This window comes from Pseudorca crassidens, chromosome 16 (genome assembly GCF_039906515.1).
Source record: "Pseudorca crassidens isolate mPseCra1 chromosome 16, mPseCra1.hap1, whole genome shotgun sequence".
Lineage (NCBI taxonomy): Eukaryota > Metazoa > Chordata > Mammalia > Artiodactyla > Delphinidae > Pseudorca > Pseudorca crassidens.
Window position 1 is genome coordinate 50,516,382 of NC_090311.1, and position 17,849 is coordinate 50,534,230.

Genomic DNA, 17,849 nt, shown 5'->3' on the forward strand with positions numbered 1-17,849 from the left:
TGGGAACCAATGTTTCCTGGAAGCCAATATTGTCCAAACAGGCCTGGCACAGGTATTTTGTGCGTATACCGGGGCCCCAGGTATCTGCCTTGGTCACACCTCACTGGTGTAGGTTTGTCTAGGTGCATGGGCTGAGGAACCTTCTGGAAAAGCCATAGGAACCAGGTAGGGTTTTCTGGGCCAAAGAGCAAGGCCTTGGAGTCAAACGTGAAGAATCAATGAGTGACAGGTGGTGTCTATGGTGGGATGAGGTTGGGGGTAGGGGACAATCAGTAAAAACTGACAGAAGCTTTTAGCTTCTCTCAAAGCTCTGGGAGATCCTGCTCTGAGACCCTCCTTGGAGTGAGATAACTTGAGGGGAGGGGCACTCTCCGCCCTCAGGCCAAGACACCTCATGCCTTTGGCATTGGTGGTAATGCCCTGAAGGCTCAGATGGCAGTGATCTGAGACTCGGTGCCGCAGGGTACCCCAGGAGGCAGCTGTTTGACCAGCGGGCTGGGAGAGCTCCTGAGTCCATGGGAGACACCTCTGCGGTTGTCCCCAAATAGCTGATTCTTCCCAGCTCCTCCGTGAGCAGGTACTTGGAAGTGCCCGTGGAACTGGGTACTTACTACTCCCAAGAAAGCTTCTGTTCCCACAGGCTGTCAAGGTCTGAGAAACTTGGGTTGTTTAATTTTCATAAACACCCCGAGTAGAGTAACATTACTTCCCTCTGGCAGATAAGGACACAGAGGCCACAAGAGACCGTGTGGCTTTCCCGACATCACAGCCTGCAAATGGAAGAGCTGGGATTTGAACCCAGCTGGCCTGGCCCAGCACTTGGGCTCTTTCTAATGCCTTCACCACCTTCATCTCAATGCCTTTTCACTATAAGACAGGGTCACTGGAGAGGATTTCCAGTGGCCCTTATTAGAGGCCAGCGTCCATCTCTTTTGAGCCCAGGCACCCTGTGGGGGCTGTGCATCCTCAGCCTGGCTGGCATAGGCAGTCCAGCAGCCGCTTGCCTCTGGGGGGCTGCCCACTTCCTGCCGGACCCTACGTGCTCTGGGCCTGAGGCTGTGGCTCTGGAAGGGGATACCCCACCCCCATCTTCAGGACTGGGCGATTCCAGGAAGCAATAAGCCGCTGAGCCGCTGTGGCCAGGGCTCCCCCTCCCTAATCCCCAGCCTGTCTATGATTATCCGATGGCTTCAGTTGGGGGTGTGGGCAGCTGCTGGGTTTGCTGGGCCAGCAGGACAGAGCGGTAAGGGACAGGCCCCTGCCCGGCCTACAGAGGAGCCAGGAGCCATGAGGGTGGCGGTGGGCATTCTGTGGCTCCTGGCCCTCGGAGGACCCCCGCAGGCCCGGGGCGCCTGCCCTTCTCAGTGCAGCTGCAGCCTCCATGTCCTGGGCGATGGCAGCAAAGCCAGGTACGGCGCCAGGTGTGCGGGGGGTGGGGGTTGCCCAGCCTCCCAGGCTCCACCAGCTAGGCTGGGCTGGGAGGGGTTGGATGCATGGCCCTAGGATCGTGGGGGGGTGAAACCTCCATCTCCCTGGCCCTCAAGACCCAAGAGTCTCGTGGGGCTTGTCTGGGCTGCATTTTCTTCCAGTCAGCAGGGTGTGGCTCTGCCTTGGGGGTGGACCTGAAGTACCAGGTACCTTTACACATGGGGCAGGGGTGGGGCACAGGTGTGTCAGCTCCAGAAATCCTTCCTGAGTCTTCCTCCAGGATCCTGTGAGTGGAACCCTCTTTAAGGGCACAGGAAGTCTCCCCCTTACCTCTTTCTCTTCCTCTCCTTCTCTCCTGCCCCCTACTATCTTCTATCTCCCCAGCCCCTTCTTTCCCAGGACTCTTCCATTCTCTTGCCCCACCTCCTGGGGGTACCCAATCATATCCCAGGTATTTCTTACTGCCCCACCCATGATGGGACCACCCGATTCCTCATACTCTTCCCACTTTGGGTCTCCTCTGGCCCAGCCCCCAGGAGCCTCAGCCTTGACCCCTTTCGATGGGCTCTCAGAAAGGCCAGGAGTGCCCATTCCATTGCAAACAAGGGTCCCTCCATCCTCAGCCTCTTCTTTGACTTTCCTCATTCCCCATCTGAGCCCTGAGAGCACCTCCATCCTCTTCTCCTCCTCTCCCTGGGACGTCCCCAAGGCTCCTGTGGTTTGTGGACCCTTGCTCTTCCCCCATGACTCATTCCCTATCTCTCTTTGGCAGTCTTTAAACTATCTTTTCTCTGACCTCTTCAGCCCATCTGTTAATGACCACTGCATTTCCCAACTTACTCAGAGATTTCAGTCTCTGGTTTAGGGTCTTTCCGACCATCTTTCCAACCTTCTGGAATTTCATCCTCCCTTTCTCCCTTGTCTTAGATGGGTGTTGGGGAGCCACTGATGGCTTCTGATCAGGACAGCAATGTTATCAGTGCAACTTAGTGCAACTCTTTTTTTTTTTTGCGGTACGCGGGCCTCTCACTGTTGTGGCCTCTCCCGTTGCGGAGCACAGGCTCCGGACGCACAGGCTCAGCGGCCATGGCTCACGGGCCCAGCCGCTCCGTGGCATGTGGGATCTTCCCGGACCGGGGCACGAACCCGTGTCCCCTGCATCGGCAGGCGGACTCTCAACCACTGCGCCACCAGGGAAGCCCTCAGTGTAACTCTTTCAATGATCTTAGCAATAGGTCAGGCTGATTGGGTGTGAGGGGAGGCAGAGAAAGTGAGGCACCCCCAAGAAAGGATACCCCACGTGGTCTGAAGAACAGGAAGAGCTCCATTTTTGGCCCAAAGCTGTGATGCTCCAACTCATATGGCTCATCAGAGGTAAGGATCTTCTCCCCAAGGGAAGCCAGGGCTAAGCCCTGAATAGGCCAGGAATAGCCCATGGCCAAGGACAGTGTGACCAGGGTGACAAAGAGCCTCCCTTTCAGCCTACAGAGAGCACAGGGCTCAAAGTCATACAGCATCAGTGGCAGAGCTGGTCCTGGAACCCAGAACTTCAGTTCCATTTCAAGAACTCTTCTTACCTGGTGATGCTGCCATGGGCAGGGACCAGGAAGGGCTTCTGATAGCAGGTTGACTTTAGGATGGAAAATGAAATTCCAAGGGCAGTTTCCAGGGCCCCTAACATCAGCTATTGGTTATGCCTCCTCTGAAGCCAGAGCTCTAACCGTCATTTCTACCTGCCCAGAAGTCCCACAGCTGATAGGCACCGGCCCATCTGCATGGAGTGTGAGGAATGAGGGGAATGAGGCCATGAAAGGCTGTTGGGAAACCTGAGATCTCCAGTGGCCAAGGGCACAGGTTGTGCAGTCAGACAGAGTCTCCTTTTGTGTCTCAGACACCTTCCTCACCCCATCTTTAACCGGGGTCTCTCGGAGGGCCCAGCCCTTACACCTGAGCACCTGATGGACCTGCCTGTGCTCCACGCTCCCCTATCATGAACAGAGTGTGTGTACTTGTGGGTCCTGGGGTTTCCTGGGGCTGCGAGGGGGGGAGGAGTCTGGGCACCTGGAGAGATGTGCCCCCTTGTCCTTCATGCCTGATTTGCCCCACCAGGAGCCGTGCGGTTGGCCTGTGCTGGCTCTTATCGGTTTCTTTGATCCCTCCATTGACCGTTTTCTCTCCCTTCCAGCACATGTTTTCCCATCAACTCCCTTCCTCCCACCTACATCCAGACCTTCCTCCCTGCAACACCCAAGCTTCCATTATCACTGAAGGTATCATTGCCTCCAATGCTTTTTCTTCCTTTGCTGGATTATAAGTTGTATGGGGACGGGGGCTGTGAGCCTGATATTCTTCTGTCACTCAGCAGGGGTTCCATGTATATCTAAAGAATGAATATGAGTGGGTGGAAGTAACTGGGCCTTTTGTGGGCACCATTGACAAAAGCAAGCCAAGCCCAGCTGACTTTGAGTACTGTATGAAAGTTAAGCTGAGGGATGCTGGTGGAGCGTGTGTGTGTGTGTGTGTGTGTACGCGTGTGCGTGTGTGTGTGTTTGTGTGTGTGTGCGTGTGTGTGTGTGGTGTCAGGAAGAATGATACGAGCAACGCGTTATGACCTTACAAGAGAACAACCTCTCTTAGCAGACGCGTTATGACCTTACAAGAGAACAACCTCTCTTAGCAGAGCTAAACAATATCCCCACCTCACTCCCACCCCACCTCCTTCAGCGTGAGCAGAAACATCCTCCAGACGAAACTGGGGCTGCCCAAGGGCTGGGTCCCTCACGGCCAGACTCAAAGTTTCGTTCTCTTGAGAATCTTTCCCTTTTTACCGTCTGTGTGTGTGTTGCTCTCAGTGATAGCATTTAACACAGTCCTGCATTGTCAGCTCCTCGAGGGCGGGGACTGCCTCCTGTTATCTCTCTATCTGCTTTAGTGTCAAACTTAATAGAATGAGGTTTAAGAAGTCACTGTTTGGGCAGAAGGAGCATTGGAAGGAGCTGGTAAGACTGACCTGATGTACTTGCAGTGCTGGGATGCAGAAACTTACAACAGTGGTCAATAGCAATCGGGCTTCTACAGGTGACAGGTATGCAGAGCTGGTACACACCTGAACTCATTCAAACACCCAAACCACCCTGTGCGGTGGAGTCTATTATTCTGGGGAAAATGACGAAAATAGAGGTTACATAATAGACTCAAGGATACACAGCCAACAAGCAAAGAGCCCAGAGGTGAATCCAGCTGTGGGGCTGCAAAATTCCAGCTTTTAAACACCTTGATCATCTCATGGTCCCTCAGTGTCAGGAGAGGCTCGAGGCATCCCGTGTGTGGCTTCCAGTTCTGATGCCGTTGCTATATATATATATTTTTTTAAATAAAGAAAAGCCAAAGCAGTCACAAAAACTGAGCTATAATTTAACAAAGGAACCCTTTTAACTCATAGATGCAATGCTGCAATGCACAAAATGATCTCAGGATTTATAAATACTATTCATTCTTAGTGCACTGCAGGTGGTGTAGGCTGTAAGGGGACATAGTAGTTCAAGCTTGAGGTCCTTCAGGCCAGTGACCGAGACCAAACGGCCCTCCTGGGACACTTATGAGAGGCTCTGCAAGCAAGAAGCTCCCAAAGAGAAAACAGAAGGAACCTTGTTACTAGCCCACCTCCAGGGCACACCGCAGTCTGGGTTTGGTGTCCTATGAGGCCACGCGCACCAGGGGGTCTCTTGAAAGGAGGTTAAGTAAGGGGGAATCTCCGACCCCACAGGACTTTTGCTCAAATACTCTCATTTCTGTAACCAGGACAGTGGTGTGCAACGACCCTGACATGACCCTGCCCCCAGCATCTGTCCCCCTGGACACCTCCAGCCTGCGCCTGGAGCGGACGGCCATTCGCAGGGTGCCCGGGGAGGCCTTCAAGGCGCTGGGCCGCCTGGAGCAGCTGTGGCTGCCCTACAACGCGCTCTATGAGCTCAACGCTCTGATGCTGAGGGGTCTGCGTCGCCTGCGTGAGCTGCGCATGCCCGGGAACCACCTGGTCACCTTCCCTTGGGCTGCGCTCAGGGACGCTCCCAAGCTGCGGCTGCTGGACCTGCAGGCCAACCGCCTCTCGGCTGTGCCCCCGGAGGCCGCGCGCTTCTTGGGGAACCTCACCTTCCTTGACCTCTCCAGCAACCAGCTGCTGAGGCTCCCCGAGGAGCTGCTCACCACCTGGACTCACCTGCAGAAGGGACCCTTCCTTCCCGGCCACCACGTCAAGCTGGTCCTAGGTAAGAGATGGCATCCTTCACTTGGAACCACTTTAGTGAGACTTGGGGGTCTTAGGCAAGTTTATTAAAGCCTCTCTGAGTCTCAGTTCTTTACCTGGAAAATCACACTTGCCTTCTGGGTTTGAGTAAAGATTGAATGAGAGGCACACATTGGTAGGTAGGTTTAGGAGCTCAAGCTCCCAGCCAGACTGCTGCAGTTCAGACCCCAGCTCTGCTCCTTTTCCTTGTCCCATGAGGGGTTTGGAATCATGGTGAGGCCCTGCCAGAAAGTGGGTGGTAGGGAGTGGGTGGGCAGTGTCAGAAGAGAGGCCTCCTCGCAGGTGTCCCTGGAGCATGCCTCGGCTCATGTGAGGTCCAGCACCGAGGGCTGGAGCAATCTTAGAGCAGTTTGGGGCAGCTCCTGCCCTGAGGCCTGGGAGAGTCTCTCAAGGAGGGAATATTTATTTATTTATTATTTATTTTTGCTGTGTTGGGTCTTCGTTTCTGTGAGAGGGCTTTCTCTAGTTGCGGCGAGTGGGGGCCACTCTTCATCGCACTGCGCGGGCCTCTCACTGTCGTGGCCTCTCTTGTTGCGGACAAGCTCCAGACGCGCAGGCTCAGTAGTTGTGGCTCACGGGCCTAGTTGCTCCACGGCATGTGGGATCCTCCCAGACCAGGGCTCGAACCCGTGTCCCCTGCATTGGCAGGCAGATTCTCAACCACTGCGCCACCAGGGAAGCCCACGGAGGGAATATTTAGACCCCTCACTTCCTGGATGTGGAGCAGGGAATAGCAAAGCCCATTCCAGCTCCATCCACCCTACAGACTATGTCACCTGATAAAGGACATTGTATAGGGTAGTACTTACATGGAAAGACGTTGTTTCTTTGAAAATCAACTTTGAATGTCCTATATACATATATTTATATTTTATGCCCTCTTCTTATAATTCCTTCTCCCCTCCTAAAAAGTAGCCACTGTTATGTTTATTTGCATGTTCCCTATCGTTTACATTTACATACACATGCATATACAAACATACATGCACATAGAAATTTTAGCAAACATACATGCATATAGAAATTTTAGCTGTGTGTTTTGCATAAAATTTCATCATATCATATGTATCAACCAGCACTTTTTTTGCCCTGCAATATGTCTTGGAGATCTTTGTAAGTTACTACAAATGGATCAACTTCATTTTTTAAAACTCTGGCATAATATTCCATCATACAGTTATACTACAGTTTATTTAGCCATTCCTCCTTTCATGGGCCTTTAAATTGTTTCCATTATTTTGTTAACACCTGTGATGCCGCAGAGAACATTCTTGGCAATGCATCCTCGTGCACCAAGACAAATGTTTCTCTAGACTAGGAACTGAGAAGTGGAATTGCTGGGTCACGGAGTATGCACGTTAGATGTTTTAATATTAATCATAGTCTCTAAAGTGCCAGTTCCTACCCCCCACCAGTAGTGTGCATGACCATCCATGCTTGTGTCCACTCTGCAAGCTTATTTGAATGCCAGCCAATGTGTGGGCTCCATTCTAGATGCTGCAGATACAGCAGTGAACAAGACGGATGAACATCTATTCCCTCATGAAGCTAACAGTTAAAGTGGTCAGAATGTTTAACTTTTGCCAGTCTGACTGGTGAAAGTTTCATTGTCCTTTAACTTTGCCATTTGCATCAATTCTTTGGGGATTCTGTGTGAAGTCAGATAGCTCACCACCAGAGCTGGGCAGTGATGACTCTTGGGGTGCAGATGCATCAGGAAATGCATTTAACCAGTGACACAAGGTAGCCGTCACCTGGCTGGGATGGGGGTGGGGAATAGCAGAGGAGCCGGCGCCTTCCCAGCTAGTGCTCTAAAGGACCCGGGAGTCATGGATATACAAGGAGGTCTGAATCCACCTTCCCCAACCCTTGACATTTCCATTCCCAAATGTATCAAATACAGGTATGCAAACATATAATATGCTATTGATTAGATGCTATCAAATTTAATAACAATCCGTGGAGGGTAGAAAGGACATCACATTAAATGCATTCATTTTGTATTTAGAAATGCAAACATATGAAAAGGAACTGTGTCTTAGAACTGAGGACCCACAATACCTCTCTATATGTTGAAGGTTATTTGACAGGGTAGGTGCAGTGACCTGCTTTCAGCTCTATAAAAGTGTTCAATTTTAAAGTAAAGATGGCTGGGAATATAACATAAGATTGGGTTCCCTGTCATCCTCACTCTTGTCTTTTTGAGCCTGTGTCAAAGGGACCGTGGCTCAGAACAGCCACACTCTTTGCTGGGGTGATGCTGAAAGTGCCACTTATACTGGGAGAACAGGGGTCAGGGATTCCCTGGAGGTCCAGTAGTTAGGACTCCAGGCTTCCACTGCAGGGGGCCTGGGTTCGATCCCTGGTCAGGGAACTAAGATCCTGCAAGATGCAAGGCAAGGCCAAAAAAAAAGCGGGGGTGGGGTCGGGTTCATGAAGCATTTCTAGAAATGGATGGATTCTGGTGTATTGCAGTTATTGCAGAAATACCCACTGCCTGGCCGGTAGCCTGAGAGGATCAGTCTGAGAGTGGCAGCAGTAACTGCCAATTTTGTCGGCACGCTGTATGGCTTACCCGGCGCTTAATATCATTTATCTTTATTTATGCTTATAGCCACCCAGAAACAGGAGTAATGCTGTCATTCCAGATGAAGAACCGGGCTTAAGGTTGTAGTGAAGCAAGGAGCTGGGTCTGGAGGCCAGTTCTGCTGACCCTGAGCTCACAACGTGCCTTGTCCTCCCTGGGGGAGAAGGGGGGCTGGGACTGGGGATCTGAATATCTAGGTCTCACCTCCTGCCCTGCCTTTCACCCCTGCAGGGCTGCAGGACAACCCCTGGGTGTGTGACTGCCGACTCTATGACCTGGTCCATCTCCTGGAAGGCTGGGCCCCAAACCTGGCCTTCATAGAGGCCAGGCTGAGGTGTGCCAGCCCGCGCAGCCTGGCCGGACTGACCTTCAGCCAGCTGGAACTGAGGAGGTGCCAGAGTCCGGAGCTCCGTCCGGGGGCGGCCAGCGTCAGGTCCCCCTTGGGCAGTGCAGTATTGCTACGCTGTGGGGCCTCCGGGGTCCCTGGGCCGGAAATGAGCTGGAGTAGGGCCAACGGGCACCCACTCAACGGCACAGGTGTGTGAGCTCTGGGGACGGCTGTGCTGAGATCCAGCCTGGGGTGGGTGGGTCATCATCCCACATGCGGGGGAATGGGGCTTCAGGTTTGCCAGGGAGAGGGAGGTAGGCTGAGCAAGGCTCTTTACTCCCACCCTGTCTGAGTGGAGTTGGGGGACTCCGTCCAGAGGCTGGACATGGGGACAGTGGCTTCAGTAATAACAATGGATCTCAACCTGTCCTGTCATATTCCACCAGCCACTCTATCAGAGACGTGGGGCCCACCCTGAGAGGAGCAAAACACTGGTTTTTTGGTAGAAGATGCTCTCTTAGTGTATTTAATATTGATAGTAAGGTTCCAAGTTGTAAATATGAAGCCAGTATCACTAGGAGTAACTAATGCTAGGAGTTACCATCTATTGAACGCTTCATGTGTTAAATGTATTATGTACAAGGTGTCACTGAACTTTAAAGAACAAACTGATTATCCTTCTATTTGGGGTGTAAGTAAACCGAGGCTAAATGGTTGGTCTGCAGCACACAGCTCGTACAGGGAGGAACTGCCTGTGACGTTTTTGCTGTGCAGATAGAGGTGCTCCATCCCTGGCACTTGGTGGGGGAGGTTTGCAGGAGTCACAGCCCACCTACATGCAGAAAGAGGGTGAAGGAGGAATAATTTCTTGGCACCTGACCAGAACACCTCCCATCCCTCCCAGCTTTCTTCTGTGTTTCCCCCAACTAGGTTGGCAAGCGTTGCTCTAGGACTGTGGGCTTGAAATCAATGTACAAACAAAACTGTGTAAGGAGCTCCACTAATGTAATACAGAAAGTTGGAGATGCTGTGATTGAAGTGGCAGTGGGGCCAGGCAGGGGTGTGCAGAGCACTTCTAGCTGGGCCTCTGCCTCAGGTTCACCCAACCCACCATACTCCCAAAGCATCAGCCTGCCACCCCTGACGGGTTAGCTCTGCAGAACTCAGGCCCTTGAAAGACACAGTGGGAGCATCTCAGATTTAGAAGGCTGATCGTTCTTAGACTATGTCTCAGCCTGTGTCTCCCCAAATTGGAGCCCAGGTGATCTCCATCCCCATGGCTAATCTAAGAAAAGTTCAGTGATGCCCAGTCTGTTCTTGGGATAACAGGGTGTTTGGCAGAATGTACACAGTCCAGGGGCTGTGAATTCAGCCCTGGAAGGAAGCTTGGGGCAGATGGGCCCGTTCATTCTCCCACACGTGCCTCTTCCCCACAGTGCACCAGGAAGTCTCCAGTGACGGCACGATCTGGACTCTGCTGGGCCTGCCTGCTGTGTCCCACCTTGACTCTGGAGACTACATCTGCCAGGCCAAGAACTTCCTGGGAGCCTCTGAGACTCTTATCTCCCTGGTCGTCTCTGAGCCCCAGACATCCACGGAACACAGTGGGGGCCCAGCGGCACCGTGGGCAAGGACAGGTGAGGGGGCAGAAGCAGCTGCATACAACAAGATGGTGGCCAGGCATGTCCCCCACATCCCCGAGCCTGCTGTCCCAGCCACTCGGCCCCCTGTGCCCAACACGAAGGAGCAACTAATCCTCCAGCCCTTCCAGATGGGGGCCCCAGGAGAGCACCTGGATGTGCAGGCAGGACCCCAGGAGGCCCAAAGGGTGAGCTCTCTCAAGGTGGTGGGGGACACTTACCAGAGCGTGACATTGGTGTGGAAGGCCCCCCAGGCTGGGAACACAACTTCCTTCAGCGTCCTCTACGCAGTCTTTGGGCAGCGCGACATGCGGCGGATGGTGGTGCAGCCTGGGAAGACCAGTGTCACCATCCATGGGCTGGTGCCCAAGATCAAGTACGTGGCGTGTGTCTGCGTGCAGGGCCTGGTGCCCCGGAAGGAGCAGTGTGTCATCTTCTCCACGGACGAAGTGGTGGATGCTGAAGCCACTCAGTGGCTCATCAACGTGGTGGTGATCAGTGTGGCTGCCATCATCGCCCTGCCCCTCACGCTGCTCGTCTGCTGCAGCGCTCTCCAGAGCCGCTGGCGCAAGTGCCACACCAGGGGCTCTGCTGAGGCCACAGGTGCCTACGTCAACCTGGAGAGACTGGGCCACAGTGAGGATGGCTCAGAGGAGCTGTCCCAGCACAGCCTCAGTGAGGCCGACAGGCTCCTCTCTGCCCACTCCAGCCTGGACTCTCAGGCCTTGGGCGTCAGGGTGGGCAGACGGATCAACGAGTACTTCTGCTGAGGGCCGTGCACACAGGTGCCTACACGCCTGCTCCCAACCACTCTCCCTCTTCGCCTCCCACACGCTCACTCTGACACCTGAATCCATGCTCACCCACTCTTACCTACTTGGGTATCTGCTTACTCATACATTTACACACCACCACCGCAACAACAGCTAACACTTATATAAGCACTTACTATGTGCCAGAAAGTGTTCTAAGTGCTTTATATACATTAACTCATTGAATTCTTATGACAACACTTTGCAGCAGGCACCACTCTTCTCCCCACTTACCTGGAGAAGGAACAGGGTGAGTAAGTAACTTGCCTGTATCAGTCAGTTTTTGCTGTGTAACAAATAAAGGCAAAATTTCAGTGGTATACAGCAAAAAGCACTTATTTTCACACAATCCATAGGTCGGTGGGTTGACTGTGGTGGCTCTGCTCCGTGTGTCCTACTTGGGGCTCAGGATGGAGAGTCAGTGGCTACCTGGGGCAGGCTTCTTTCATGGAGATGTCAGATGATATCAGAGAAATGAGCAAAAACATGTGATGCCAATTAAGCTCCTTAACACTGCCATTTCTTCCCATATTCTACCTGCCAAAGCAAGTCTCATGGCCAAAACTAAACTTTAAACAAGGCAGGAAAGGATAGTTCTCCCATGGAGGTAATGGTAGGGCAGGACATATTTTGCTGAGCAGTGATCTAATCTATGTTGCCCACAAGTACACAGCTAGGAAATGGCAGCTCTAGAAATTGGACCATGCACTTGTTTCCAGAGTTGATAGTCCTTGCTACTTTCCTATACTGCATCTTGATTCCATTTATGCTAACTCGTAGGCAGTCACACATAGTCTCTTTATGCATTTGCCACATTTGTACAGCCACATACACACACATGCAGAGACCCTCACTGTGGACACATGGATTCTAACATTTTTTTCTCCGGGTGCCATTCTGCCTAGAGATAATCATCTGATTTTCAGTAAATTCTAGAAGTTTAGATGATGCCCAGGAGACTACTGCTCGTTTACTCTCAGAATGTCCGGCTGGAGGGATCTGAGAGACCCTCCGTGGCAGGTGACACAGTACACCCAATGCTGTCTGGCACACAGCTCACCTCTGTCCCCGTGTAGCAGCATTTGTGATTCTAACTGAAACTTACCTGGGTTCCTGAGGGTGTCTCAGAGCCTTCTGGGTCACTCAGTAAGCCACTTCAAATGAGGATTCCTGTTCAGTTTGCTTAAAGCTGGGAAACCTCTGAGATGTCATCTCTGTACATAGGAGAAGACAAACGTTCCCAGCAGAAGGGCCAATGTTCTGTCTTGTCTGAAGGAGTGGCTTCTAATGAAGGGAGCATCCAGGCTGTTTGGTGCCAAGACCTTTGGGTAATAACTGAGAAAATTTGGGGACAGCAAGTGATGCAGGAAAGCTATCTTTCCAGTATCACCTAAGAGACACCATATTGTCTTGACTCTTTGCTAAATATAAAGACCAGCGTGATGCAGTGATGTCTAAAGTTACTGTACTTCCTCTCACATTTACGAAAGACCTTACAACAGATAACCTTACAACTTTTTTTCTTGGTTTCTCTCATTTTGATCTTCACAATGACCTGTTTTGAAGGCTGGGCTATTTGATTTTACAGACAAGAAAACTGAAACCCAAAGAGCTGAATAATTTATAGAGCACAGTGATGGATCTTCTTGGAGAATCCGTGGCTTTGATAATGTTCTGGCCAGGCTGAGGGTCTTTGTTCAGAATTGATCTCTGCAGTGTGACCCACAGCAGTTTTACTATGGAAATGGATTTTTTTGAGCTACTGAAACCTGGGATCAGAATCCTGAGAGCACCAGTGCATGTGAATGTGGGATTTCCATACATGGCTATTCCCTGCCCATCACCTGTAGGGTGCACCTGACTTTAACTTGGGGGCTGTTGCTATTGGTTAGAGAAAGTATTTGGTTGGAAAATGACAAAGCCACTGTCTACATCATAGGTCAACAAACTTTTGTTTTTCTATAAAGAAAGCCAGATAGGAGATACTTAAGGCTCCATTACTACTCCTCAACTCTGCTGATGTAGTGTGAAAGCAACCCCAGACCATATGTAAGTTAATGAGCATGGATGAGTTCAAATAAAATGTTATTTACAAGAACAGGTGGCGGGCTGGATTTGGCTCCCAGGCTGTAATTTGCCAACCCCTGATCTAGATTTGTAAAGGCATTTCTGCTATGCCTTGTGAGACTTAAGACTCAACTCTGATGGTTTGGTATATGAGACTGACAGACACTCCCCAAATCAGAACAAATATAAGTGCAGTGGATGACAGCAGCCATCTGTTGAAATGATAAAGATGTTTTCTCTAAAAGATTGGCTGAGCCAATCGAGACTGAACAATTATTGACCCAACTAACATGCAGTTTTATTGAACTCTGTTTGAAGAAAAATCAGGAACTTGAAAGCAAGAATGTGTTAGTATTTATCCAGTAATGTGTGTGTGTGTGTGTGTGTGTGTGTGTGTGTGTGTGTGTGTGAAAGAGAGAGAGAAAGAAAGTTTCAACTTTCCAATGTTTCATGAAGACCTACCTTGGTGGTCTGAATGGAATGGCCCCCAAGATGGTCAGCCTCCAAATACCCATATGTCAGCCTTTCTTTGTGTGTTCTGTCTTCCCTGGTTTGCTCTTGTAGAGAAGAATCATCCTGGATTGTGCTCATGAATATTCAAGTCACTGGAAAAAACAAATTCACGCTGTAAAAAATAAAATGATGTCCTGTTTATATATTAGTCTTTTGGTATATGAATCTGGTTAGTATGAGTCAGTCCCTGGAAACCTAATGTCTTCTTAAAATCCTGGAAGAAGAATTTCTAGGACTTCCCTGGTGCCACAATGGTTAAGAATCTGCCTGCCGGTGCAGGGGACATGGGTTCGAGCCCTGGTCCGGGAAGATCCCACGTGCCATGGAGCAACTAAGTCCGTGCGCCACAACTACTGAGCCTGCGCTCTAGAGCCTGCGAGCCATAACTACTGAGCCCTCATGCCACAACTACTGAAGCCCGCACACCTAGACCCTGTGCTCCACAACAAGAGAAGCCACTGCAATGAGAAGCACGCACACCACAAGGAAGAGTAGCCCCCACTCACCACAACTAGAGAAAGCCCACACGCAGCAACGAAGACCCAACACAGCCATAAATAAATAAACTAATTAATTTTAAAAAAAAGAATTTCTAGTCTCTCAAATGCTGAAGACCAGCCTGCACTAGGGTGATCCCACAGCATGTGGCCCTTGGAAGCCTTGTTTGGAGGTTGGTTGGAATCATGACATCTCCAACATGTCTTTTTTATTTTTTTTGGCTGCAACATGGTTATATTCCTCCTGACCTAGGCAGAGGGTATGTCTGCTGTCACTTGATGTAGACATGGAAACTTACAGGGAACCAAAAGGCAGACAACAGAAATTTTATCCTGGAAAGTGGATGTGGCTATTAAAACTAGGCTGTTAGTCAAGGGGCTCAGTGAGCAGTGTGTTTAAAGGGCTAGAGCTGGAAACTTTTGTTTTAACTATCATATAATCCAGGAGAGACAAAAATCAGTTTACAAGCACTTGAGCATACTTTATTGTATGGGCATTGTAGTCAGGATTGGTTAGGCTTATGCTGTGCCAACAATTCTCAGATTTCAGTGGCTTAACAAAGAAACATTTATTCCTGCTCTCGCAGAGTCTACTTGAGTGAGTGGGAAATGAGGATGGAGGGAGGGGTCTGCTCTCTTCTTCACTCAGCGACCCAGGCTGATGAAGACTTCACCACCTGGAATGTCAACAGTTGCTGCAACAAGGGAAAAGAGAACGTGGAGAATCACATAGGGGCTTTTAAAACATTATTTCGTCCAACATTTCATTAGCCTGAATATTGGTCACGTAGCCCACCTGTTTCAAGGGGGCGTGGGGATGTAGTCCTCTGTGTGTCTATCACAGGCGCAGGGAGCCAAGAAGACCGTCTGAGACATGGTTGGAGCAGGTGGAGGAATGAAGGAAAAACACCAGCTTGAGAAAGAGGAAGGACAGCCTATCTGCTTCCTGGTAGGTTGCCTAGTTCTCTGTCTGAACTCTCCCAAAGTTCGGATCATATTGGGGGATGGGGGGAAGGGGGCGTTTTCCAGTTGAACAGATAGGAAATCTAAGACAAGCCAGGGAGCTGCTGCTCAGAAGCCATTTTTATCTAATTAATTTCACAAAAACAGAGTAACTCCTCCCCCAAGATTCTGTCTCTACTAAAAATCCTAAGAGCCAAGCTCCTAAAAGCATCCTTCCAGAAGGGTGATAGGGCTATAATATCCTCAGATTCTTTCCTTCCTTCCCTTTGTTGTTAAGTCTCTTGAGTTTATTGACACCACTTAACCACTAGTTGTTTAAGAGAAACGACACGAGCCAAGCTAACTTTAATTGTTCTAGTCTCCTGTTTTAACTGACAGCACAGCTATTCCCTATGCCTATATACAAAATAAGGAAACTAGAGGATGAGGGAGTCAGGAGAGAAGAAGGAGCAGTGATTCCAGAGATGACATACCAGTGGGCATCCTTCTCAATTTTCCGGCAGACCACTGAAAGGTTGAGTTGAGCTGGATTCATTTAAAGAGGCTGGATGGGATGAACAGAGAAGAAATTGTGGGGATGTAGGGCTCTTTAGGCCTTTCTATTTTGGGGTGAGAAAAGAACTCACTAGTCATTTGTGATACCCATGGATTGAATCACATTTTCCCACAAAGCAAGGCTGGCAAAATTTTGGCCAACCTGGTAGAGAACTCTGGAATGAGAATCACCCATCAGAGTTGCCCCCATCAGGCCAGACTGGCCAGGGCCCTGTGCCCTCACCTCCCTTAGTCTCTGCCTGGGGCTGCCTGGGGAAGGGCATGACCTCATGCAAGCACTCCTTGGAGTTGAGCATCGACTCATTCCTTGAAGGGTGTCTAGGCAGCACCTCTCCACATCTGCCACAGCTTTGTGCTCATTGTACTCTCCTTGCTTTTTAAATTTTCACTTTGAGAGGAAGTCCAGAGATCTAGCCAGATTGTAGAGTTAGACTGTCTGGAAATTCCAGCAAAAATATCTGGCTTGGATGGAAAGCCTGGGGTGTAATCAGCTTACTTGGTGACCCATTTCCCCTCTCACTGGTTAGCTACTAAGCGGATTTTCTTCCCTGAGGTCTTTTATAGGATATAATGTATATCATGAATCTTAGGGGAACCCATGGAATTTCAATAATCATCAGAAAGTACCCCAGGTAATGGAAAGCAGACTCTCTTCCAGAGTCTGTTGGTGTGGGAGGCGAATTAAACTTTATTGGGCACCTACTTTATGTTAGGTACTTTATTTTGCATAATATTAATATTTCCTAGAAACACTATAAAGAATTCATTAATTTTCTCACTTTGCACAGGAGAAACCGACTTTCCAAAGATCTCAAGACTAGGAAGTATAAGCTAGATAGAAGACCCCATGGGACCGGATCTATAACAGTATTGCTCACCATGGCCTTCCTTGCACCTAGCAAAGGTGTGGCTTAGAGCAGATGACCAATATATATTTGTTGAATGAATGAAGAATGGCAGATCAAATATACAAAACCACATATTATCTCACTTAAAAAATTTTAACTGGGCTTCCCTGGTGGCGCAGTGATTGAGAGTCCGCCTGCCGATGCAGGGGACACGGGTTTGTGTCCCGGTCCGGGAAGATCCCACGTGCCGCGGAGCGGCTGGGCCCGTGAGCCATGGCCGCTGAGCCTGTGCATCCGGAGCTTGTGCTCTGCAACGGGAGAGGCCACAAAAGTGAGAGGCCCACGTACTGCAAAAAAAAAAAAAAAATTTAACATAAGAAATACACAGCGTTCAGGGAAGATTTATAACATGTGAAATACACAGCATTCAGGATAAATTATGTGATCTAGGATAAGAAACATGCTTTGATTTAATCAGAAAACACAATCTCGTGGTTTAACCTCTGTACCGTGATGCTTCTCTGATTCTGGTCATCCAAGCAGCAGGTGCAGCTGTCTTAACGCAGAAGAAAAATGAATCCACCACGCGAGGTGCTGGGGAGATTACCACTGATAGGAGTGGTTGCAGAATTACTTTGTTAACCATTATCTGCATTCACTTTTAGAGACTGGTTGAAAATTCTAGGTTACAGAAGCCAATTGTGATTGATGAAGTATTAGATGTATTCTGGCCAAATCTCCTGAACCATAGTGCTCAGGATAGCATTACCTGTTTGTTTCTCAGATCTTTTTGTTTTTTGCGTTACGCGGGCCTCTCACTGTTGTGGCCTCTCCCATTGCGGAGCACAGGCTCCGGACACGCAGGCTCAGCGGCCATGGCTCATGGGCCCAGCCGCTCCGCGGCATGTGGGATCTTCCCGGATCGAGGCACGAACCCGTGTCCCCTGCACCAGCAGGCGAACTCTCAACCACTGCGCCACCAGGGAAGTCCTCTCAGATCTTTTTTATGAGACTGAGGGGAGGCAGTATCAGGACTGAATTGGACATCTGGCTTATAGTTTGCTCTCTGGACTCAAAAACCAGAAAAACGGTAAATCTTCTGACCTTAGTTAAGAGACATAGCTCCCTCTTCTGGGTTCTTACTGAGCTTGTGATCTGGGCCATAACAGACCTCAGAGCATCCAGGGGCTTTGCTGCTGCTGTGCTGACCTACATCATTATGGATTACCAATAATAGGATTTGCCACTCGGAAGCTTGGACTATACTTATTCAAAAACTCATAAGGTAGTTTCTCACAGAAGAAT

General features: G+C 50.0%; 1 protein-coding gene across 1 annotated transcript; it reads left to right on the top strand.

Annotated features, from left to right (window-relative positions):
- The first annotated feature begins 1,287 nt into the window (after nt 1-1,287).
- On the top strand, nt 1,288-11,059 carry LRIT1 (leucine rich repeat, Ig-like and transmembrane domains 1). The gene is made up of 4 exons (XM_067708916.1): nt 1,288-1,409; nt 5,230-5,696; nt 8,553-8,858; nt 10,086-11,059. Exons 1-4 carry the CDS (start codon nt 1,288-1,290, stop codon nt 11,057-11,059), a joined length of 1,869 nt encoding a protein of 622 aa, XP_067565017.1.
- The last annotated feature ends 6,790 nt before the right edge of the window (nt 11,060-17,849 follow it).

Bases quoted from the DNA above. Each gene is read 5' to 3' on its own strand.
- LRIT1 (XM_067708916.1), top strand. From the start codon at position 1,288: ATGAGGGTGGCGGTGGGCATTCTGTGGCTCCTGGCCCTCGGAGGACCC. The intron at 5,697-8,552 runs GTAAGAGATGGC...TCACCCCTGCAG, and splicing joins CCACGTCAAGCTGGTCCTAG to GGCTGCAGGACAACCCCTGG. The intron at 8,859-10,085 runs GTGTGTGAGCTC...TCTTCCCCACAG, and splicing joins GCACCCACTCAACGGCACAG to TGCACCAGGAAGTCTCCAGT.